Source organism: Capricornis sumatraensis, chromosome 13 (assembly GCF_032405125.1).
Source record: "Capricornis sumatraensis isolate serow.1 chromosome 13, serow.2, whole genome shotgun sequence".
NCBI lineage: Eukaryota > Metazoa > Chordata > Mammalia > Artiodactyla > Bovidae > Capricornis > Capricornis sumatraensis.
Window position 1 is genome coordinate 11,819,139 of NC_091081.1, and position 22,708 is coordinate 11,841,846.

The 22,708-nt window shown below is 38.4% G+C and overlaps 1 protein-coding gene across 4 annotated transcripts in view; it reads left to right on the forward strand.

The window, feature by feature from the left end:
• The window catches only part of ECHDC1 (ethylmalonyl-CoA decarboxylase 1), a 56,374-nt gene that overhangs the window by 22,950 nt on the left and 10,716 nt on the right, over positions 1–22,708 (forward strand). For 3 of the 4 annotated variants that reach the window (XM_068985115.1, XM_068985114.1, XM_068985117.1), the window contains exons 3-5: positions 4,680–4,822; positions 12,694–12,746; positions 18,384–18,464. In XM_068985115.1, the coding sequence (XP_068841216.1) occupies positions 4,680–4,822; positions 12,694–12,746; positions 18,384–18,464 (277 nt within the window). The remainder of the gene's footprint in view (positions 1–4,679; positions 4,823–12,693; positions 12,747–18,383; positions 18,465–22,708) is intronic. The other variant, XM_068985118.1, reaches the window with a different exon arrangement.

A 22,708-nucleotide genomic window follows, 5' to 3' on the forward strand; every position in this document is an offset into this window, starting at 1 on the left:
CCTGCTATCTTGTGATTTTTATTCTTAAACTCTGTAGACAGAATTCTTGAAAGTCATGGTACTCTTTGTAGAACATGTAAAAACGAAAAGTTGTCACATGAACCAGGAATATTTAAAAAATTTATTTATTTTTAATTGGAGGATAACTATGTTGTAATATTGTGTTGGTTTCTGCCATACATCAGTCAGCCATAGGTATACATATGGGCCCTTCCTCCTGAACCCCCCTCCCACCTCCCACCTGATCCCCTCTATGTTGCCACAGAGCACTGGTTTGAGCTCCCTGCATCACACAGAAAATTCCCACTGGCTGTCTGTTTTACATATGGTAGTGTATCTGTTTCCATGCTCCTCTCTAAATTTCCCCCAGCTTCTCCTTCCCTCACCGTGTCCACAAGTCTGTTCTCTATGTCTGTGTCTCCTTTGTTGCCCTGCAAATAGGTTCATCAGTACCATCGTTCTAGATTCCGTGTATATGTGTTAATATATAATACTTGTTTTTCTCCTTCTGACTTAACTTCACTCTGTATATTAGGCTCTGGCATCCACCTCATTAGAACTGAACTGACTCAAATGCATTCCTTTTTATGGCTGAGTAATATTTCATTGTATGTATGCACCACATCTTCTTTATCCATTCACCTGTTGATGGACATCTAGGTTGCTTCCACATCCTAGCTCTTGTAAATAGTGCTGCAGTGGACATTGGGGTACTTGTGTCTCTTTCAGTTTTGGTTTTCTCAGGGTGTATGCCCAGTAGTATGATTGCTGGGTGATATGGTAGTTTTATTCCTGGTTTTCTAAGAGATCTCCATACTGTGCCCCATAGTGGCTGTACCAGTTTACATTCCCACCAACAGTGCTAGAGGCTTTCCTTTTCTCCACACCCTCTCTTAACATTTATTTTTTGGTAGTTTTTTGATGATGGCCATTCTGACTTGTGTGAGGTGATACCTCATAGTTTTGATTTGCATTTCTCTAATAATGAGTGACATTGAGCATCTTTTCATATGTTTATTAGCTATCTGTATATCTTCTTTGGAGAAATGTCTGTTTAGGTCTTCTGCTCACTGATTCAGTTGTTTGTTGTTCTGGTATTGAGCTGCATGCAATGCATATCTATTTTGGAGATTAATCCTATGTTAGTTGTTTCATTAGCTGTTATTTTCTCCCATTCTGAGGGTTGTCTTTATACCTTGTTTATAGTTTCCTTTGCTGTGCAAAAACTTCTAAGTTTTACAAGGTCCCCCTTGTTTGTTTTTTTTTGTTTGTTTGTTTCCTTTAATCTAGAAGATGGGTCATAGAGGATCCTGCTATGATTTATGCCAAAGAGTATTCTGCCTATGTTTTCCTCTTAAGAGTTTTATAGTTTCTCGTCTTATATTTAGTTCTTTAATCCATTTTGAGTTTATCTTTGTGTATGGGTGTTAGGAAGTGTTCTAATTTCATTCTTTCATATGTGACTGTCCAGTTTTCCCACCACCACTTATTGAAGAGACTGTCTTCTCCGTTGTATATTCTTGCCTCCTTTGTCAAAGATAAGGTGCCCATAGGTATGTGGGTTTATCTCTGAGCTTTCTATCTTGCTCCATTGGTCTGTATTTCTGTTTTTGTGGCAGTACCATACTGTCTTGATGACTATAGCTTTGTAGTATAGTCTGAAATCAAGAAGGTTGATTCCTCCAGCTCCATTCTTCTTTCTCAAGACTGTTTTGGCTACTCAGGGTCTTTTGTGTTTCCATACAAATTGTGAGATTTTTTTTTTGTTCTAGTTCTGTGAAAAATGCCATTGGTACTTTGACAGGGATGCATTGAATCTGTAGATTGCTTTGGATAGTATAGTCATTTTCACAATATTGACTCTTCCAATCCAAAAACATGGTATATCTCTCCATCTGTTTATGTTGTCTTTGATTTTTTTCATCAGTGTCTTATAGTTTTCTGTATACAGCTGTTTTGTCTCCCTTAGGTAGATTTATTCCTAGGTATTTTATTCTTTTTGTTGCAGTGGTAAATGGGACTGATTCCTTAATTTCTCTTTATGATTTTTCATTGTTAGTATATAGGAATGTAAATAATTTCTGTGTATTGATTGATTTTGTATTCTGTGACTACTAAATTCACTGATTGACTCTAGTAATTTTCTGAAAATATCTTTGGGATTTTCTATGTATAGTATCATGTCGTCTGTAAGCAGTAAGAATTTTTACTACTTCTTTTCCAATCTGGATCCCTTTTATTTCTTTTTCTTCTCTGATTGCTGTGGCAAGTACTTCTAGAACTCTGTTGAATAATAGTGGTGAGAGTGGTCACCATTGTCTTGTTTGAACTAAGAACATTTTTTACTAATTGTGTATATTTTAATTTTTTTAAATATATGAATACAGATGTTGATAAAATTAATCAAATTGAGCTTGGTTGTTTTTTCCATGGAAATTTTAAGTGCTTAATAACTTCATTTGTGTTCAGCTGTCACTAGGAGACAAAAGGAAGGATATTTCAAAGATTAAAAACTAAAGAGAAAAGCCTAAAATGAAAAAAAAATTTAGTTTAATTTTTTTGTGAACTAAAATAGACTGTCATTTTAACCATGTAATTCTAATAATCAGTGAAAGCACTGCACTTGCCTATTTGCTGCCCCTTTTCTAACTCTGAGATACAGGTAAATACTTTGTATTGCTAGGCAACACTCTTGGCATATAAGAATTTTACATTTAAGAGACCTCAAGGTCCAGGACCTGGATAATTTGTAATTTTTTGCCAAAGCTCAAATTTGTGTTATTCTACCATGATGTAATACAGAAGCCAATGAATAACCTTGCTGACTGCCCAGCACTCATGTTTCAAGGTGATTTTGGCAGTCTCTGTTTATCAGTTATATGCTTCATGGAAGGAGGGGGTTGTGAATTATATTTTGTAGTAGCATTTGAAATATTGGGTTCAAAAATATCCCAATAAAGTTTTATGTGTCTTTATATAATCATAACTATAGACATAATTCAATAGACTGTAAACTTTGTAAATTATCAGTGATGAGTCTTTAAACATAAGATGACTTTTCTTTACACTCAGCAGAATTCAGAGATATCTCTTGCTATTAATGTTAACGAATAGAAATATAATGTAGGACACAAGCGTCAGCTATATATATCATTTAAAATTTTCTGGTAGCCCTATTTTTAAAAGGAAAAAGAAGGGTTAAATTAATTTTAATAATATTGTGTTTAATTAGTGTATTCAGAATATTGCAACTTGTGATTGATATAAAAAGTATCAATGAGATATTTTCCTCTTTTTTTCATACCAAGTCTTTGAAATCTGCTATGTATTTTACACTACTGTTAGCAAATTGGGTCTGGCTGCTTGCTACTCAAAAATCAGCATGCAAGACAAGTGTTATTAGGAAAGAAAGTTGCTTTTAGTCAGAATGCTGGCAGTTTGGGGAGATGGTGGACTCAGTGTCCCACAAAAACCACCTCTGAAGATTCTGTTGAGCCATGAAAGTTTTAAAGGAAGAAGGGGACATAATCTCAGTCTCTGAGATAAGGTGTCTGAGTCATTGCCATCCCACACTGTGTGCTGGCTTGTTGACTTCTTGTGATTTTTCTTTAGATGTTCTCGTTCACTCAGTTTGTTTGCACGGATTTGTTCTTGAGATTTCTGAAGAAGAAGCTAGGGAAGAGATCTAGTCCTCTGTTACTTATTCTTCATCTCTACTTCTCTGATCTATGGAAAGAACCAACAGGTTAGGCAATGTATTGTGTCATCCAGAGATCTGATAGTTGTGCCTAAGGCCAGAGATGAGTAGAGGATGGGGTTGCCTGGCCTAAGGTTAGTGACAAGGCAGAAGGGGCTTCCTGTCGAGAGCTCTTTCCTGCCATAAACTGTTTACACTACTGCACATCTCAGTTTAGACTAGCCATATTTCAGGCGCTCAGGGACTTCATGTGGGTGGTGGCTACTTCACTGGACAGTGCAGCTCCATACCTTCACTTGGTTCAGAGAATAAAAGGCAACTTTTACATGAGCCTAGAGAAAAATTAAATTAGAAAGGTAAGACTGTTGTAGAGATTTTAGAGTAGCTAGCTACTAATTTTTACTAACTACTGAATAGCTGTACTTTATGATTTATATCAGTAAAGCTTTTTATTCAAATGGAAACAAGTGTTAATTTGATGCCTAGTGTTTAAAACTAATACAAGCAGAGCTACTTTGATTAGAGTGATGGGGTTGGGTTGGGTTGAGTGACGATGAATGAGCCCTACACTCACAATTCTCAGGTCCTTGCCTGAAGATCACCCAAGCAGATACTCTTCATGGTCCATTTCATCTCTTACGTTTATTTCACAGAGTCAATAAGATTAGTTTAACTACTGGTATATGTTTCTCATACTCAGGGCCAGCGTTTTTTCCCTACCTAACCACATATTTATGTGGTTTCTTAGTTAAGGGGGAGAGAGAGAGAGATCACTAACAAACTGTAAATTTTTAAAGCAGAGAGACTGTCATGCTTATCTTTTTCATATATACTTAGTACCAACATTATAGGCATTTGATAGACATTCAGTATTTGTAAAATTTGTGATCTAAAAGTCTTGTTTGACACCTTACAGTTTCTGAATTATTTCTATTTGTCCAATATTTTATGTGTCTGTGATACCCCCTCCCCTCTCTGGCAGGTGTTATGATGCTACAACTTCTGGAAAAAGTGATTGAATTGGAAAATTGGACAGAGGGGAAAGGTCTCATTGTCCGTGGGGCAAAAAATACTTTTTCCTCAGGATCTGATCTGAATGCTGTGAAAGCACTAGGAACCCCAGAGGCAAGTATTATATCAGTTATGCAGTAGATTCTACATGTTTGTCAGCCATCTATGGCTAAGATATTTATATTCTACTTATGTGGTTATTATGATGACAGCTATTTTCTAATAGTTTTCCAAAGATCGAAGTTTTTATTTTGCATCTTAAAGATTAGCTTGTAATAGTGTGAAGAAATGGGAAAAAAATGAAGGACAGGAAGGTTAGCAATAAAACGTCCACTATTAAAACCAGCAAGGATGTGAATTTTTTAAGTGGAAGCCCTTTCACATCTCATGATATGGAGTTTTGCACGAGGTACATATGTAAAATACTTAGCAAGGCTTTGGCACTTGGTAGGCTCCAACAAATGCTGGGAGTTGAAACATTTGCTTTTGAATTATGGTGACAGAAAAGCAGTCTGAATCATCTCTCAGTATTTGTCCTCCACGGAAGCTGTTTTTCTTGAATTCAACCCTCCACTAACATTCCCTAGGCAGGAAAAAGTTAAAAAAAGCAGATGAGAGAGAGAGGAAAAAGGGAGAAAAATGTATCTGTTACCATTTAATGATAAATGTGAACTGTATGTAGGTAATAATGTTTTAATGTTATTGGACAACTCTTGCACCACTCTATGTAGTGTAAGGATTTCAATTTGCGTAATATCTATGAGGAAAGATCTCTCTTTTTGTAATTTTGACAGATTTGTATTTGAAAGTTGGTTTCAGCATTTTCTGGCAGGCAGGAGGGTGCCAGCCTAAGAACCGAGTGGGCTACAGTTTTATAATCTAAGGAAAAGTGAAGACAGGGAGAAGACCACCGTCTTCCTTATAGTTCCTCCTCCATGTTGGGTGGGGGATTTTTCTTGTCCCTATGTGGTCAAACTGGCATTGTCATGGTGCAATGGAAATGAGCAAAAAGGTGCTAACATATGCTAAAGTATGGTAAATCATCTCAGGTTTCAGTGTAATATCACCTTTTCCTTATATTTTTGTTTTTACTGTGTATAGAGAACCGCATCATAGAAATCATTAACTTACTGAGCTTACTGGGCAGGAGGTGGGTCTCATTCCACCGTTATTTTGTTATTTTGGGGCACATGTTATGTGTCTGTTGCATGGTTTTGCTGCTAAGGAAGCCTGTTTGGTTTCGTGGTGAAGCAAAACTGCTGTGTTAAATGATCATTAACTTACTGGCTCTCCCACGCTTTGGTTTTATTTACAATCCCCTCGTGGGATTAAATATTTAACCACTTGCTTTGTCCCTTTACTCTATCCCTATCAAGAATACTAAGCCGGCAATCTGAATATATGGATTCTTACCCAGGCTTTACAGGTAATTTTACTATGGGGCCTGCAGGTCATTTGATTATAATTTTTCACCTCTAGAATGATTCTGCAGAGAAGGCAATGGCACCCCACTCCAGCACTCTTGCCTGGAAAATCCCATAGATGGAGGAGCCTGGTAGGCTGTAGTCCATGGGGTCGCTAAGAGTCGGACACAACTGAGCAACTTCACTTTGCCTTTTCACTTTCATGCATTGGAGAGGGAAATGGCAACCCACTCCAGTGTTCTTGCCTGGAGAATCCCAGGGACGGGGGAGCCTGGTGGGCCACCGTCTATGGGGTCACACAGAGTCAGACATGACTGAAGCGACTTAGCAGCAGCAGCAGCAGAATGTTTCTGTTGCTAGACATCTTATTCTGTTCACAAAAGACACTATAAAGATAGAATGAGATAGTAATGGTAGATAATTGTGGGTCTGGTATAAGTCACTGTTGGGCTGTACTCTCAGGCCTGGAAAGCCTGCACTTGCCCAGCTGCAAGACCAAAGAAAGAGCCTGGAGTCAGTGACAGCTGTCAGAGGGCCAGTGGAAAGGGGGAACTCACATGTCTGAAGCAAAGTCCTGAAGCAGCACCCCACCAGCTGTGGCAGACAGGGCAGGACAGTCTTTGCTTCATGGAAAAGGGGAGCCCCTTATAAGGGGAATTAGCTTCATGTTGGCTCATTGGTTACCAGGGAAACTAGCAGAATGTCCCTCACCACACCTTTGAGGACAGTGACTTGCAGGGATGCAGGAAGGCCAGCCATGTGAGTAGGGTGTAAGTGAAGCAGGCAGTGGTTGAGGAAGGGACGTACAGAGAGCCAGAGAAGAGCCACCTTGAGTGGCCTGACCTTTTCAGTCAGATAGGAAGTCATCCCTAAAAATGCGAAAGGTTATTTTTATTTCTTCTAGTTAGAAGGTTGTTTCTGTCTCTTTAGATCATGTGGCTAGCATTTTTTTTTCTGCTATATATGTAAAAACTACAAGTGGAAACATGCTAATTGCTTCACAGATATATAGTGGGCCTGATGTAAATCAGGTAGGAAAATATCAGACTTCAGATAAGATATCACTTAATAAAGTTTATTCTTTCCAGTGAGGACCTTCTCCAGATAACTTGTTGAATGTTTGCAGTAGAGTGAGTGTGGATTTTGATCTACAGCTGGGAACTCGGGTGCTGTGACCCCAGTGCTTAAATAGCACTGCAGGTGTCCATCCCTTGTAGTCACACACGTCTGCCAATATCGATAAAAAACAAACAAACAAACAAAAAAAACCCACCTGGAATTGTGATTCTGCTTTATAGTGTGTTATTTTTCAGGCCCAGATTGGCTTTAAAATACCTTATTTCAAAATATTGTCTTGTGTAGGTGAATCCTTTATTGTACTTCTATGAAATATCTTTAGTCATGGTTATAGGAAATATATAGCGTAGAAATAAATAATTTGAATAAATTCTCTTTATGGACAATATTGGGTTTCCCAGGTGGCATGGTAATAGAGAATCCACCTGCCGATGCAGGAGATGCAGGAGACATGGGTTCGATCCTTGAGTTAGAAAGATCCCCTGGAAGAGGAAGGGGCAACCCACTGCAGTGTTCTTGCCTGAAAAATTCCATAGACAGAGGAGCCTGGCAGACTACAGTTCATGGGGTCGTAAGAGAGTCAGACATGACTTAGCACACACGTGTAATGTACATGCATGCATGGTGTATTTGTCACATGATGACTTTCAAATTAATAAGAACTAGAAACAGTTTAAATAAAATTCCTGATAACTGTTTCCATTTTCATATAGAGCTTATTCCTATATGCCTGAAAAGTAACTATAAATGTGTAAAACTGAAATTTTAAATGGCCTTGGGATTTTTGAGGCTCATACATATTTATGAGTTGCAGTTGCACATATGAACATTCCTGTCCCTCACAGCTAAGAGATTCTGAGATGCTTAACATGACTTAAAGTTATAGACAGCCTTTTTCTGAACAAAGCTCTTTTTATCTCGCATACTTACTCTTTGTTCTCAGAGACGTGTCACTGCATCTGCTTGTTTGGTGAATTCACTCTTCTGAGGATGGATAAGTACAATAGATGATGATTTTAGTAATTGAATTGCTTTTCTTTCAGATTATTAATAAGGCACTCAAAAGTGATTGTTAAATGCCTTTTTTTGAAAAAGATAATTATGTTGATGTTTTTGCCACTGTGTTTTTTCAAAGCTTTGAAAAATATTTTGCTAATGAAAATTACCAAATACTAAAAAAAGTAGACTTATTAACTGAAAGAAAATGGGCAACCTAGAAGTTGCGAGTTAACATTTTATTCTGCGGACATTCTTAGGACTTCAAACCTAAGGGGAGACAGTATCTCATAACCCTGAGAAATCGCTCTGAGGCTGTGAAGGGGAGCCAGGATATATGGGTGTGTTTGCAACAGAGTGCAAGTAGTCAGGAGATTCTTGTTAATTAAAGAAAGCCAGACATCTGAAGTTAAGTAATCCAGCACTTTTCTGTGTATGGGTGGGTTCGAGAGTCTGGGCCCACTGAAATCATTTCCTTTGGTATGTACCTCAGCTGTAGGGGCCAGTATCCTGTTTTCTCATCCTGAGCTCCCTCAAGCTGCACTGTTGGGAGTGGCGGCTGCTCGATGGGGGTACATTCCCTGTTTCCATGCTAAGCTCCCTCAGGGCTCACCATCAGGGTTGACTGTAATCGCTGATGATTGCTCCATCCTTTGTTTACCGATAAGATAGGCAGTATTTTATTTTTCAGACTAATATGTTGAAACCCTCCTGTACTCAGAATCAACAGTCATCAGTATTGTATTTGCTTATCTATCGGTAGTTTTTCTCCTTTTTTTTCTTTAGGACCTGGTTTCAAGAGGTTGGTTTCATTTTGATACCCTTTTGTTAATGAGCAGGGAAAAAAAGCTCTCATTGTTCTAGTGAAAGAAAGTGAAAGTCACTCACTCCTGTCCGACTCTTTGCCACTCCTATGGACTATACAGTCCATGGAATTCTCCAGGTCAGAATACTGGAGTGGGTAGCTGTCCCCTTCTCCAGGGGATCTTCCCAACCCAGGGATTGAACCCAGGTTTCTCGCATTGCGGGCAGATTCTTTACCATCTGGGCCACCAGCGAAGCCCCTAAATGTTCCTGTTAGACAGTTAATCCTTCATTAAGATGGTCCAAGCAGAGAGATGAATTAGCCCTGAAAAGTTATGGAACAGAAAAAAAGAATAAAAGAGGAAAAAAGTCTAGTGCAGTATTAACCCATTTCTAAGATGTGACTTGATGCTGCAGATGTGCTGCAGACTCTGAGAAGTCTTTTTTCAGAGGACAGAAATAATAAAAGTCCAGTTGAAGCTTTCAGATAGGGAGAAATAAAAACCTTCTTACTCTGCAGTGAATGGGTTTGATGCCTCGAGAAAAGTTTGGCCTTTTAGAAACCTGTATATTTCTCTATGTACCTTGAAGATAGTATCCTCCTTTGTCCAGTGACTTCCCTTGTTAAGTTTCTACCAGTCTGTTGCCCCCTATTTCTCTGTTGCCTAAATTTTCGCAGCAACCTCAAAGTTCTTGTCTAACTTCTTTGCTTTTGCTGTGATTATTGTACAGTTCCATTGTGGCCTTATTGACTTGTAGAGAAGCTGTTATAAATTTCTCAAAACCCTTCTGTGTATTTTGAGGAAATTAGTAAATTCATAAAACAGGCACTTAGGGGAAAAAAGGAAGGCTCATTTATGGTTCTCTTACTGGAAGGGGGACCACTTCCAGAGCCCAAGAGTGGGCTCCTGTCTAGCACTCAGAAATGAATCGTCCAAGGAGACACACATACTGACAAAGCAAAATGCTTTATTGGGAAGGGATCCCAGGCAGAGAACAGCAGGGTAAAGGAACCCAGGAGAGCTGCTCTGCCACATGGCTCTTGGTCTCAGGTTTTATTGTAACTGGGAGTTAGCTTTCCAGGGTATCTCCGGCCAGTCATCTTACTTATATCCATATTTGGTCTGATTCCTGGCAGCACATACATCTCTCAGTCTCGATGGTGTCCAGCAAAAGGATTTCTGGGAGGTTGGCAGAACATATTATGGGCTGGCATCTCCTCCCTCCTTTTGGCCCTTCCCAAATTCTTCCCAGCTGTATCATACTGTTTTTTACTACTCATTGATTGCCTTGGTTTTGTGAAACAACGTAGTTCTCCATCTCAAATTCATCTGAGTCAGTTAACTTCAACAAGCACATACTATATGCAGAACATTGATTACACTGTTAGCTTCTGAGGATAAAGAATGCATTTTGTCAGCCTCAAATTATCTAGCAAATGCCATCTCCTCTTCTCCTCTATAAAGCCTTCTCAACTACTCCAACCCAGTGAATTGTTTCTTATTTGCCACTATTCTCAGCTTGTTTAAGCATTTCTCAGAATACTTAACGTACTATACCTTGATGCATGATGCATTTCTGTTTTCTCACAAGATTTTTGAAGACTGGGAACCAGGGCCACATTCTACTGATCATGTTCCCTATCTTTATCTTGTATAGATGATGTGACTAATAATAAATCTAAATACAATGTATACAATCTATAAATTCTCTAGTTAAGTTAGAAAAAGGAAAATACTACAGAAACACAAAGGGAAAAAGTTGTTACTCTGGGATTTAGAAAGTCTTATTGAAAAAAATGTTTGATTCAGGCATTCCTTGAAATAGGTAGAGAAAAGGACCAGCTGTCCCAAACAGTGGGAATGATGTGAGCCAAGACATAGAACAACAATAAATGTAAAGTGTTAAAGGAATGGCAAATAGCTTGTTGCAGAAGAAGTTAGGATGCTTGACTGAAGGGTACAGTAGTCAATAAAGCTGGTAAAATAGTTTGGGATCAATCCTTCCCAAGGAATTCTGACCTGATTTTATTGGTGATATGAAATTATCATCCTATAAGGAGGTTTTTCAGGCAGGATGCAAGATACATTACAGAGGAAAAAGAAATTAAATACAGAGAGGCCAGTTAGGAAACAAGGCTGTTGTAATAATCTAAGCATCAGTAACACAAGTTGAAACTTGTGAAAATAGAAGACGAAGGGATTTAAATTGGAAATATTTCAAAAGAAGGATTGAGGAGACATGCTTGGTAACTCAGCAAACACAGCAAAACTGAAATGGAGGAGTTAAAGATAATGCCAAGAATTCTGAACCTGTTGGACTTTAAAACCATTCCTGTTAATTCAGAACTCTGTGATCTATTACAAAGCATCTAGGTACATTTTCATCTTTCTAACCATTCTTTAAATCAAATGGAACAAGTCTTTAAAATTTTTCATTCTTATTGTGTAAGAAAACGGAAGTTCATTGTTATGACTTGCTCAAGTTTGTTTTTTTATTATGTGGCAATACTCGAGTTAAAAGTCAGCTTTTTCATAACCGGTTGTTTTGCCATGCCAAATTTGAAACGTTGGCAGAATGTGAAATCTCTTAGCAGGTTTTGGTACTCTAAAGGAAACAGTAGTTGACGCAATGGAATGGATGAGACTTCCAAGGAAGAAATTGTAGATAAGGGAGAGAAAGAGGGTCATGGAGTGGATTTTCAGTAACATGTATTTAGCTGAATAAAAAGGAGACAAAGAAGAAAACTAGAATATAGTAATCAAAGAATTAGGAAGAGGATTGGGAGTTGAAGTATCACTAGAAACTGAGACTATCCAAATGAAAAAACTGGTCAAAGGAAGATGCTATATGTTATGGAGATACAGAAGGAGATGAGAATAAGGAAAAGCCATTTAATTTAACAAATAGGAGATTGTTAGAAACCTTTGAGGAAAGTCTTTTGAGAGAAGGCTGAAGACCACATTATACTTGGTTTAAGAAAGTATATGAGGGTAAAAAGAAGAGGCAATGAGTTTATACTACCATTAAGAAATTTGTTTTTTATATGTTTATATTCTTAGGGGATCAGAATTTGGGATAATAGGTGGGTATATTTTATGCCTTGTCCTTCCAAATTACCCTGAATAGAACTTTACACTTTTCTGAGACCTGACTCTTACACACCTACGGCTACGGCTAAGTCGCTTCAGTCGTGTCCAACTCTGTGCGACCCCATAGACGGCAGCCCACCTGGCTCCCCCATCCCTGGGATTCTCTAGGCAAGAATACTGGAGTGGGTTGCCATTTCCTTCTCCAAGGCATGAAAGTGAAAAGGCAAAGTGAAGTTGCTCGGTCATGTCCGACTCTTAGCAACCCCATGGACTGCAGCCCACCAGGCTCCACTGTCCATGGGATTTTCCAGGCAAGAGTACTGGAGTGGGGTGCCATTGCCTTCTCCATTACACACCTAAGTCCATGGTAATACCTCATACAAAGCTGAATTCAAAAAACCCTTGAAGATCAACATAATAAATAAAATATCATTTGCATTTCAGACAGCTTCAAAGAGTTTTTAAATGAAAACCTCATTTTAAAAAGTTCATTATTTTTGGCTCTATTACTTTCTAAATCCTAAAAGGTTTTTTTTTTAATTTCTTACGTAAAACATTTACATTGTGTCTTTGTGTTTATTCTTATTTAAAGGATGGAATGGCCGTATGCATGTTCATGCAAAACACCTTAACACGATTTATGAGGTAATGTATCTTTGTTTTTAAAACATGATTTCTATGCTTGCTTCTCTGTAACCACCCTCCGTGTTTTTTCAGTCTTCTAACTTTATTGAGGCTTTCAGTGGCTAAGTCAAAGATCTCTCTTGGTAAATGTCACATGGTACTTGAAAATACATGGGTTATTTTCAAATATCTTTTGATACTGATTTTTAGCATCATTCCACAGTGGTAAGAGAACAGACTTTGATTTTGATACCTTTAGACCATGAAATTTTTGCACCTTGTTTTATGTCCCTGGATATGTTCCAGGGCCTCCTAGTTTATAGTCTATGAGAACTTGAATAGAATTTGTATCCTCCTGTTGTGTGAAAATTGCATAAATCTTAATTATGTTGAATTGGTTCATGGTGCCTTTCAGGTCTACTGTATCCTTCTACTTTTTTGTATGTTCAGTCCATTAATTTTTGAGAGTTTGCTAGTGAAACTCCAACTAAAAATCTTTATCTATTAAAAAAATAATTGTAATATATAGTAGAACTGTATGTAACTTTGTTCTGTATTTTCCAAGTCTCCTGTAAGTAAGTTATATTTTCATAATTTAAAAAATAAAAAAGGCAATAATTAAAAAAAACACAATTTCTAAAAAACCCCAAATAACTCTTTATTAGTCTGTACTTTGCACTAGTTAAAAAACAGTCATGATAGTCTATTCATATTTAGAATATATGAATTCAATATTCATATATTCTGGTTCATATTTATTCTAATGATGAACTATTTATTTTTGCCATCAAGGACAGTCATATAATTAGGTGTTAGTGAGGTACATACAAATATTTTAAAAATAAGAACCTTGAGAGGTAAAAAGAGTTTAAGACTTAGCTCTTTTCCTTAAAGAGTTTGTATTTAGTTATAACCCGGATATATTTAAGATAGACATGTGAAAGTTAAATACTGATACTAGAGCAGAAAAGATGCATAAAGATAACCTAATATTCAAAATTAGTAGAAGGTATAGTGAAGTGATCTACATCCACAAGGAGAGAGAAAAAGGAGAGAGAGAAAAGAGAGAGAAAGCTTTTATGTATTTCTGAGAAAGATGGATTCACTTTGCCCCTAGAAGAGGAAGAAAAGGGAAAAAATTTGGCTCCTGTCATTATGCATTTGGGGTTACAAACTATGACATGATTGGGGTGATTAGCTTTCTAGTTCCATATTCTGAATGTAAAAAAAGGTAAAATTCAGGGAAACTAAGGAAATTCGTACTTGTTTAGAACACTGATTTATTGGACATGAATGTATTTTTGTTACTGTTTATAGATGAGAGTCTAGAAAGAGTGATCTTCATTGTATTAGTTCCTATTCACCTACTTCTTACCACATTTGACCTTTTCTTAAGTAAATCTTAAAAGTTTTTTTCTTTAGGTAATCCTTTTTATTTGGAAGCAGTGTGTGTTAAGAAATGTGTAATTTCTTAAGACCTGTATCTTTTCATTTTGGTTAGACTTACAAATAATTATATATTTTTGAAACATTTTAAATTCACCTTTTAATACACAGTTCTGCAAAATGGGTCTTGCAAACATGAAAGGTGAAGAGTATTTTTACTTCAGAACCATTCTTTTATGTAGGATCAGTCTCTGGATCATTTCAATGAGGAATGAAAAGATTTTTGGTAGGAACCTTCCATACCACATTTCTTCCTTTTTGATACAGCCTTAATTTTCCCATCTATAATTTGATATCAACAAAAGTTGACTAAGACTGTAGCACACTGAAGAATTCCCAGTTGTCAGGTGCTTAGAAGTTCCAGGAGCTCTCTACAAGCTTGTTAGTCACTCAGTCATGTCCAACTCTTTGGACCCTGTGAACTGTAGCCCGCCAGGCTCCTCTGTCCATGGAATTCTCCAGGCAAGAATACTGGAGAGGGTTGCCATTCCTTCTCCAGAGGATTGTCCCGACGCAGGGATCAAACCTGGGTCTGCTGCATTGCAGGCACATTCTTTACCATGTAAGCCACCGGGGAAGCCTGTATACAGGCTTACCTCGGAGATACTGCCGGTTGGGTACCACAGCACCACAACAAAGTGGTATCAAAATAAAGCAAGTCACAGAAGTTTTTGGTTTCCCAGTGCATATGAAAGTTATATTTATACTGTACTGTAGTCCGTTAAGTATGTGATCGCATTATGTCTTTAAAATGTACATATTAGTTTAGAAACTAATTTTTATTGCTAAAAATTGCCAATCATCATCTGAGCCTTCAGTGAATCGTAATCTCTTTGTTGGTGCAGGGTCAGTATTGATGGCTGCTAACTGATCAAGGTGGTAGTTGCTGAAGGTTGGGATAGCTGTGGAAATTTCTTGAAATAGCCAACAGTGAAGTTTTCAGCTTCAGTTGACTCTTCCTTTCATGAATGATTTCTCTGTAACATCCAGTGCTGTTTGACAGCACTTTTCCCCAGAGAGGAACTTCTTTCAAAATTGGAGTCAATCCTCTCAAACCCTGTGGCAGCTTTATCAAATACGTTTTTTAATATTTAAAATCTTTTGTTATCATTCCAATCGTTTTCACAACATCTTCGCCAGGAATAGGTTCCATCTCAAGAAACCACTCTCTTTGCTCATCCATGAGAAGCAACTCCTCATCTATTAAAGTTTATCATGAGATTGCAGCAAAATCAGTCACACTTTCAAACTTCACTTCTTGTTCTCTTGCTGTTTCCACCACATCTGCAGTTTCTTCCTCTAATAATGTCTTGAACTCCTCAAAGTCATCCAAAAGGTTTGGAATCAGCTTCTTCCAAACTCCTGTTAATGGTGGTGTTTTGAGTTCTTCCCATTAATCACAGATGTTTTTAATAGTGTCACCTGGCTCCTCTGCCCATGGAATTTTGCAGGCAAGAGTACTGGCGTCGGCTGCCATGTCTTCCTCCAGGAGATCTCCCCAACCCAGGGATCGAACTCCAGTCTCCTGGGTCTCCTGCATCACAGGCAGATTCTTCATCTGCTGACCCATTGGGGAAGCCCCAAGAGCATCTTGAATGGTGAATCCTCTTCAGAAGGTTTTCAATTTACTTTGCCCAGATCCATCAGAAGAATCACTCTCTGTGGAAGCTAAAGACTAATGAATTGTATTTCTTAAATAATGAGACCTGAAAGTTAAAATTACTACTTAATCCACAGGCTGCAGAATGGATGTTGTATTAGCAGGCATGAAAAACAGCTTTTATTTCACTGTACACCTTCATCGGAGCTCTTGGGTGATCAGGTGCATTTCATTGTCAATGGGCAGTACTAGTTTGCAAGAAATCTGTTTTTTCTGAGCAGTAAATCAGCAGTGGACTTAAAATATTCAGTAAACCACGTTGTAAACCGATGTGCTCACCCAGCCTTTGTTCTATTTACATAACACTAAGTAGATTGAGAAATGCTGGGCTGGAAGAAGCACAAGCTGGAATCAAGATTGCCAGGAGAAATATCAATAACCTCAGATATGCAGACGACACTACCCTTATGGCAGAAAGTGAAGAGGAACTAAAAAGCCTCTTGATGAAAGTGAAAGAGAGTGAAAAAGTTGGCTTAAAGCTCAACATTCAGAAAACGAAGATCATGGCATCTGGCCCCATCACTTTATGGGAAATAAATGGGAAAACAGTGGAAACAGTGTCAGACTTTATTTTTGGGGGCTCTAAAATCACTGCAGATGGTGACTGCAGCCATGAAACTAAAAGATGCTTACTCCTTGGAAGGAAAGTTATGACCAACCTAGATAGCATATTCAAAAGCAGACACATTACTTTGCCAACAAAGGTCTGTCTAGTCAAGGCTATGGTTTTTCCAGTGGTCATGTATGGATGTGAGAGTTGGATTGTGAAGAAAGCTGAGCACTGAAGAATTGATGGTTTTGAACTGTGGTGTTGGAGAAGACTCTTGAGAATCCCTTGGACTGCAAGGAGATCCAACCAGTCCATCCTAAAGGAGATCAGTCCTGGGTGTTCTTTGGAAGGAATGATGCTGAAGCTGAAACTCCAGTCCTTTGGCCACCTCATGCGAAGAGTTCACTGATTGGAAAAGACTCTGATGCTGGGAGGGATTGTGGGAAGGAGGAGAAGGGGACGACAGAGGATGAGATGGCTGGATGGTATCACTGACTCGATGGACGTGAGTTTGAGTGAACTCTGGGAGTTGGTGATGGACAGGGAGCCCTGGCGTGCTGCAATTCATGGGGTCGCAAAGAGTTGAACATGACTGAGTGACTGAACTGAACTGAACTGAGCAGATTGAGCATAATTCTTAAGCCCTAGGATTTTCAGAGTGGTAAATGAGCATTTAGTTTCAACTAGTAACAGGCTGCCACTGAAACGAGAGTCAGCCTGCCCTTTGAAGCTTTGAAGCCAGGCATTGATGTTTCTCTAGCCATGAATGTCCTAGATGGCATCTTCTTCTAATATAAGGTGGTTTTGTCTGCATCGTCATCTTCATGAATTATCTTAGATCTTCAGGATAACTTGCTGCAGCTGACATCTGATCTGCATCAGCACTTGCTGCTTCACCTAGCACATTTAGGTTATGGAGACGACTTCTTTCCTGAGTCCTCATAAACCAACCTCTGCTAACTTCACACTTTTCTTCTATGTCTTCCACATCTCTCTCGGCCTTCATAGAACTGAAGAGAGTTAGGACTGCTCTGGATTAGGCTTTGACTTAAGGAAATGTGGGTAATTTGATCTAATATCTGGACCAATAAGACTTTCTTCCTATTAGCAATAAAGTTGTTTTGCCTTCTTATCTTTCATGTGTTCACTGGAGGAGCACTTTTAATTTCCTTCAAGAACTTTTACTTTGCATTCACAACTTGGCTAACTGTTAGCCAAAGCCTAATCCAGCACAATAAGTGAAAGTGAAAGTTGCTCAGTCGTGTCTGACTCTTTGCCACCCCATGGACTATATACAGTCCATGAATTCCTCCAGGCCAGAATACTGGAGAGGGTAGCCTTTTCCTTCTCCAGGAGATCTTCCCAACCAAGAGACTGAACCCAGGTTTCCCACATTGCTGGCAGATTCTTTACCAGCTGAGCCACCAGGGAAGCCCAATAAAGTGAAGCACAAAAAAATGAGGTGTGCTTGCATTATACAGAAGCAGCTGTTTATTTGGAAGGAAGTTAATATGCCTGAAGTTTAAAGTAAATAATGATTTGGGGAGGTATGTTGATCAGTTTGGGGCTTCCCTGGTGGCTCAGAACGGTAAAGATGGCAATGCAGGAGACCCAGGTTCGATCCCAGGGTCAGGAAGGTCCCCTGAAGAAAGGAATGGCTACCCACTCCAGCATTCTTGCCTGGAGAATTCCATGGACAGAGGAAGCTGGCAAGCTACAGTCCATGGCGTGGCACAGAATCGGACACGACTTAGCTACTAACACCTTCACTTTGATGTTTGCGTGGCATTTAGTGTGAATTATTATAATTTCATTATTATACAATTTTGCTTCTCATGGTTTACAGGCTAATGATTCTACTGTACTTTGAGGTGTGCTTGTTTTTATAAACATAGATGAATAATTTTGTTTCTACTATATCTCAAGTTTTAAAAATATTTGTAGCTTAATATCAGAATTTAAAATATTAACATCCATTTTTCCTTCCTCCTTCAATATACAGACTTCCTTTAATAAGTGTTGCATTGGTTCAAGGTCGGGCGTTGGGTGGAGGAGCAGAAATTACTACAGCGTGTGATTTCAGGTAGGGTAAAAATTGTGTTACTCCTTGCCCAATATAATTAACATGTGAAATTTATTTCTTTGCCTGAATTATAGGTATTTAATATATTTTTAAATAGATGATGATGAGCAAATATTTTTTTCTGCCAGTCATATCATTAAAGTAGATAATCAGTCTAATGTAACTCCATAATTACTTCATTGCTGTGCATTTCAAAAAGTTAAAATGATTTTGAAAAAAATCCATATTAACAAAGTCCCCGGGGAATGAAGCGAAGGAAATACATGAAACTTTAAGAGTCACAAGAATTATACAAGAAAAGAACCAAAAAAAAAAAAAAAAAACCCCAAAGAAGTAAAGAGAATGGGGAAAGGGTCTGCTTGGGTCTTCCTCTTACTAATGACAAGAGGTTTTCTGAGACCCTGTCTCTACTGTGATTTGTAGAAACTTTATGGGGATTTTGAGCTGATTAGAGAATTCATTTAGAGAAAATTATTTGGTATCAATTAACCCTTTAATCCTAGAATTCTTTTTAGTATTGGATAGCTGTACTTTTGGAGAAGGGAATGGCAGTCCACTCCAGTGTTCTTGCCTGGAGAATTCCATGGATGGAGAAGCCTGGTGGGCTACAGTTAGTGGGGTCGCAAAGAGTCGGACACGACTGAGTGACCAACACATGCAGCTGTACTTTATAGGAATGATACAGTTTTTGTAAGGCTTTCTATATTTTGGTTTCGTGTGTATAAACCATAAATGTTTTATAAACATTTGTGTTTACAAACATATATGTCAGTTTAATGACTTGCTACAAAATAGGAAGCTATGTAACCATCTTATAGGGCAAGAATTGAAACATTATCAGCATTCCTGAACTCCCTAAGTCATAACCCCTTCAGTTCCATCTGTAAGAAAGTATTACCCTGAATTTTATAATTACTTTCTCATTTTCCTTTATAGTTTTATAACTTATACCATTTTATAACCAGTATATTCTATTTATTTTCCTTTTGAACTAAATATAAATAGCATACTAATAGAAATACTATGAGGAAAGAGTCAGTTAGCTAATTCATGCAAAAGAGGTAACTTTTAAAAATTTGTGACTCAGGTTTCAGTTTATAAGTTGAAACATGTCACTTTGTATTCAAATAAATTGAGATTTTAAAATAGTTTGGGTATATAAAACAAATTACAAAGATCCTAGTCTCCTTGAAAACTGTGTTAAAGTTGCTTCAGTTGTGTCTGACTCTCTGTGACCCTGTGGACTGTAGCCTGCCAGGCTCCTCTCCATGGGATTCTCCAGGCAAGAATACTGAAGTGTATTGCTATGCTCTACTCCAGGGGATCTTCCTGACCCAGGGATTGAACCTGCGGCTCCTACAGTACATGCAGATCCTTTACCTTTGAGCCACAGCCGCCTGGGGAAGCCCCTTTCAAAACTAGTACTTGCTAATTGAGGAGCATTCTTATATACAACAAAAACTGGCCATTTCACATGACAGTGCCCTCTGCTGTCATCAATGCAGATTGTATTCAGTTCAGTTCAGTCGCTCAGCCCCATGGCCTGCATGTAGCACGCCAGGCCTCCCTGTCCATCACCAACTCCCGGAGTTCACTCAAACTCATGTCCATTGAGTCGGTGATGCCATCCAGCCATCTCATCCTCTGTTGTCCCCTTCTCCTCCTGCCTTCATTCTTTCCCAGCATCAGGGTCTTTTCCAAAGAGTCAGTTCTTCATATCAGGTGGCCAAGGTAATGGAGTTTCAGCTTCAGCATCTGTCCTTTTCATGAATATTCAGGTCTGATTTCCTTTAGGATTGACTGGTTTGATCTCCTTACAGTCCAGGGGACTCACAAGTGTCTTCTCCAACACCACAGGTCAAAAGCATTAATTCTTCAATGCTCAGCTTTCTTTATGGTCCAACTCTCACATTCATATATTACTACTGGAAAAACCATAGCTTTGACTATATGGCCCTAATTGCAGATTCTATCAGGAGGCTACATTTTCATTCTGTGAGGAGGAATCAGTTATATTGGCTTTATGGACAATATGAGACTAAATAGAAAATGTGTCTGAAAGGACTAAATGCTTTTCTCACTTTACCCTGAAATAAAGGTACTTGTGAAATATATCATTTAAGCATATATGATATATAAATATAAAGTATATATTTAGATATAATGTAATATATCTAAAGAATCCTAAGCTATATGTAAGTATACATTATTACACTTAAAAATCCTCTACATAAAAGTGAAAATTAAAACTTTATAGATGTACTCTGGACAAAATGTACCCTCTAACACAGAGTTGTGTGCTCATCTTTAAGCACTTATTAGACTTTTGCTTCATCTTTTATACTCATTCCTGATCTGTGTTTGGGTGGAGTTAGGGTTTAGGACAAAACGCAAAATCACAGAAAAAATAATTAAAGATTACTTAGTCCTTAGTTAGTTAGTTAGTTAAGTTGCTCGGTCGTGTCTGACTCTTTGTGACCCCGTAGACTGTAGCCTACCAGGCTCCTCCATCCATGGGATTCTCCAGGCAAGAATACTGGAGTGGGTTGCCATTTCCTTCTCCAGGGGATCTTCCCGACCCAGAGATTGAACCCAGGTTTCCCGCATTGCAGGCAGACGCTTTACCCTCTGAGCCACCAGGGAAGCCCTGAAAGTGAAAGAGGAGAGTGAAAAAGTTGGCCTGATGCTTAATATTCAGAAAACTAAGATCATGGCATCCGGTCCCATCACTTTATGGGAAATAGATGGGGAAACAGTGGAAACAGTGTCAGACTTTATTTTTGGGCTCCAAAATCACTGCAGATGGTGACTGCAGCCATGAAATTAAAAGACACTTACTCCTTGGAAGAAAAGTTATGACCAACCTAGATAGCATATCCAAAAGCAGAGACATTACTTTGCCAACAAAGGTCCGTCTAGTCAAGGCTATGGTTTTTCCAGTGGTCATGTATGGATGTGAGAGTTGGACTATGAAGAAAGCTGATCACTGCAGAATTGATGGTTTTGAACTGTGGTGTTGGAGAAGACTCTTGAGAGTCCCTTGGACTGCAAGGACATCCAACCAGTCCATTCTAAAGGAGATCAGCCCTGGGTGTTCTTTGGAAGGACTGATGCTGAAGCTGAAACTCCAGTATTTTGGCCACCTCATGCGAAGAGTTGACTCATTGGAAAAGACCCTGATGCTGGGAGGGATTGGGGGCAGGAGGAGAAGGGGACGACAGAGGATGAGATGGCTGGATGCCGTCAACGACTGAATGGATGTGAGTCTGAGTGAACTCCGGGAGTTGGTGATGGACAGGGAGGCCTGGCGTGCTGCAATTCAAGGGGTCGCAGAGTCAGACACGACTGAGTGACTGAACTGAACTGAACTGACTGATGCTAGCTTGGCACTGCCATTCAAGAAAGTTGTGTCTTGGTTTGTCATTTAGTATTTTTAGTAATGCAGTTTTACTACATTTTATAGAATTCTTGGTTCACAATTTACAAGACGTTTTAAAAACATAGAAACTGGTCCTTCACAATAGAAGTGTGAAAAACTCTCCTAGACTATTCAGCTCTTTTAAATGTACACACTCAATATAAGAGTTCTTAAAGGCTAATAGAGAGGCTTGTATAACTGAAGTACATTACTAACCACTAGTTACAAAATAGTGATAAACCAGTATAAATTACTCTAGCTGATCTTCTACCTAACTTCACCATTGCTCTGTTGGTTATTTTCTATAACAAACTGGAAACTATTTCAGGAGATGAGAAATACTTTTTTTTGAGAAATATTTTTAATATGAATATTCCTAATAAGTGAGCTTATACAGCATTCCAGCATTACCCCACTCCCTGCCCTGAAACCCTTTAAGCACTAGCTGGTAATACATGTCATGAATTAATATGTCAGAAACACTCAGGTCTACATAACATATATAGACTCTCATACTGAACTGCCTTCAGTTGAGTCATCATTTTCATGTAAAACTTGCTTAGAGAAAATGGCTTGTAAAAAACATTCTCTAAAGCTGGTAACTTAAAAATTGTCATTCCACAGTGTTCAAAACCTAGTCACTCAAACATTATGTTTCTCTTTAGTGACAAAATTGATGAGGAAATGAAAAGCTAGAACTGTAATAAAATAATCTGATTCTAACTTTTAAATTTGTCTTGATTAAATGAAGCACAAATTAAGAAACATGTATTTGAATATTACTTTTCTATTGCAGCAATAACAAATCACCACAAATTTAGTGGCT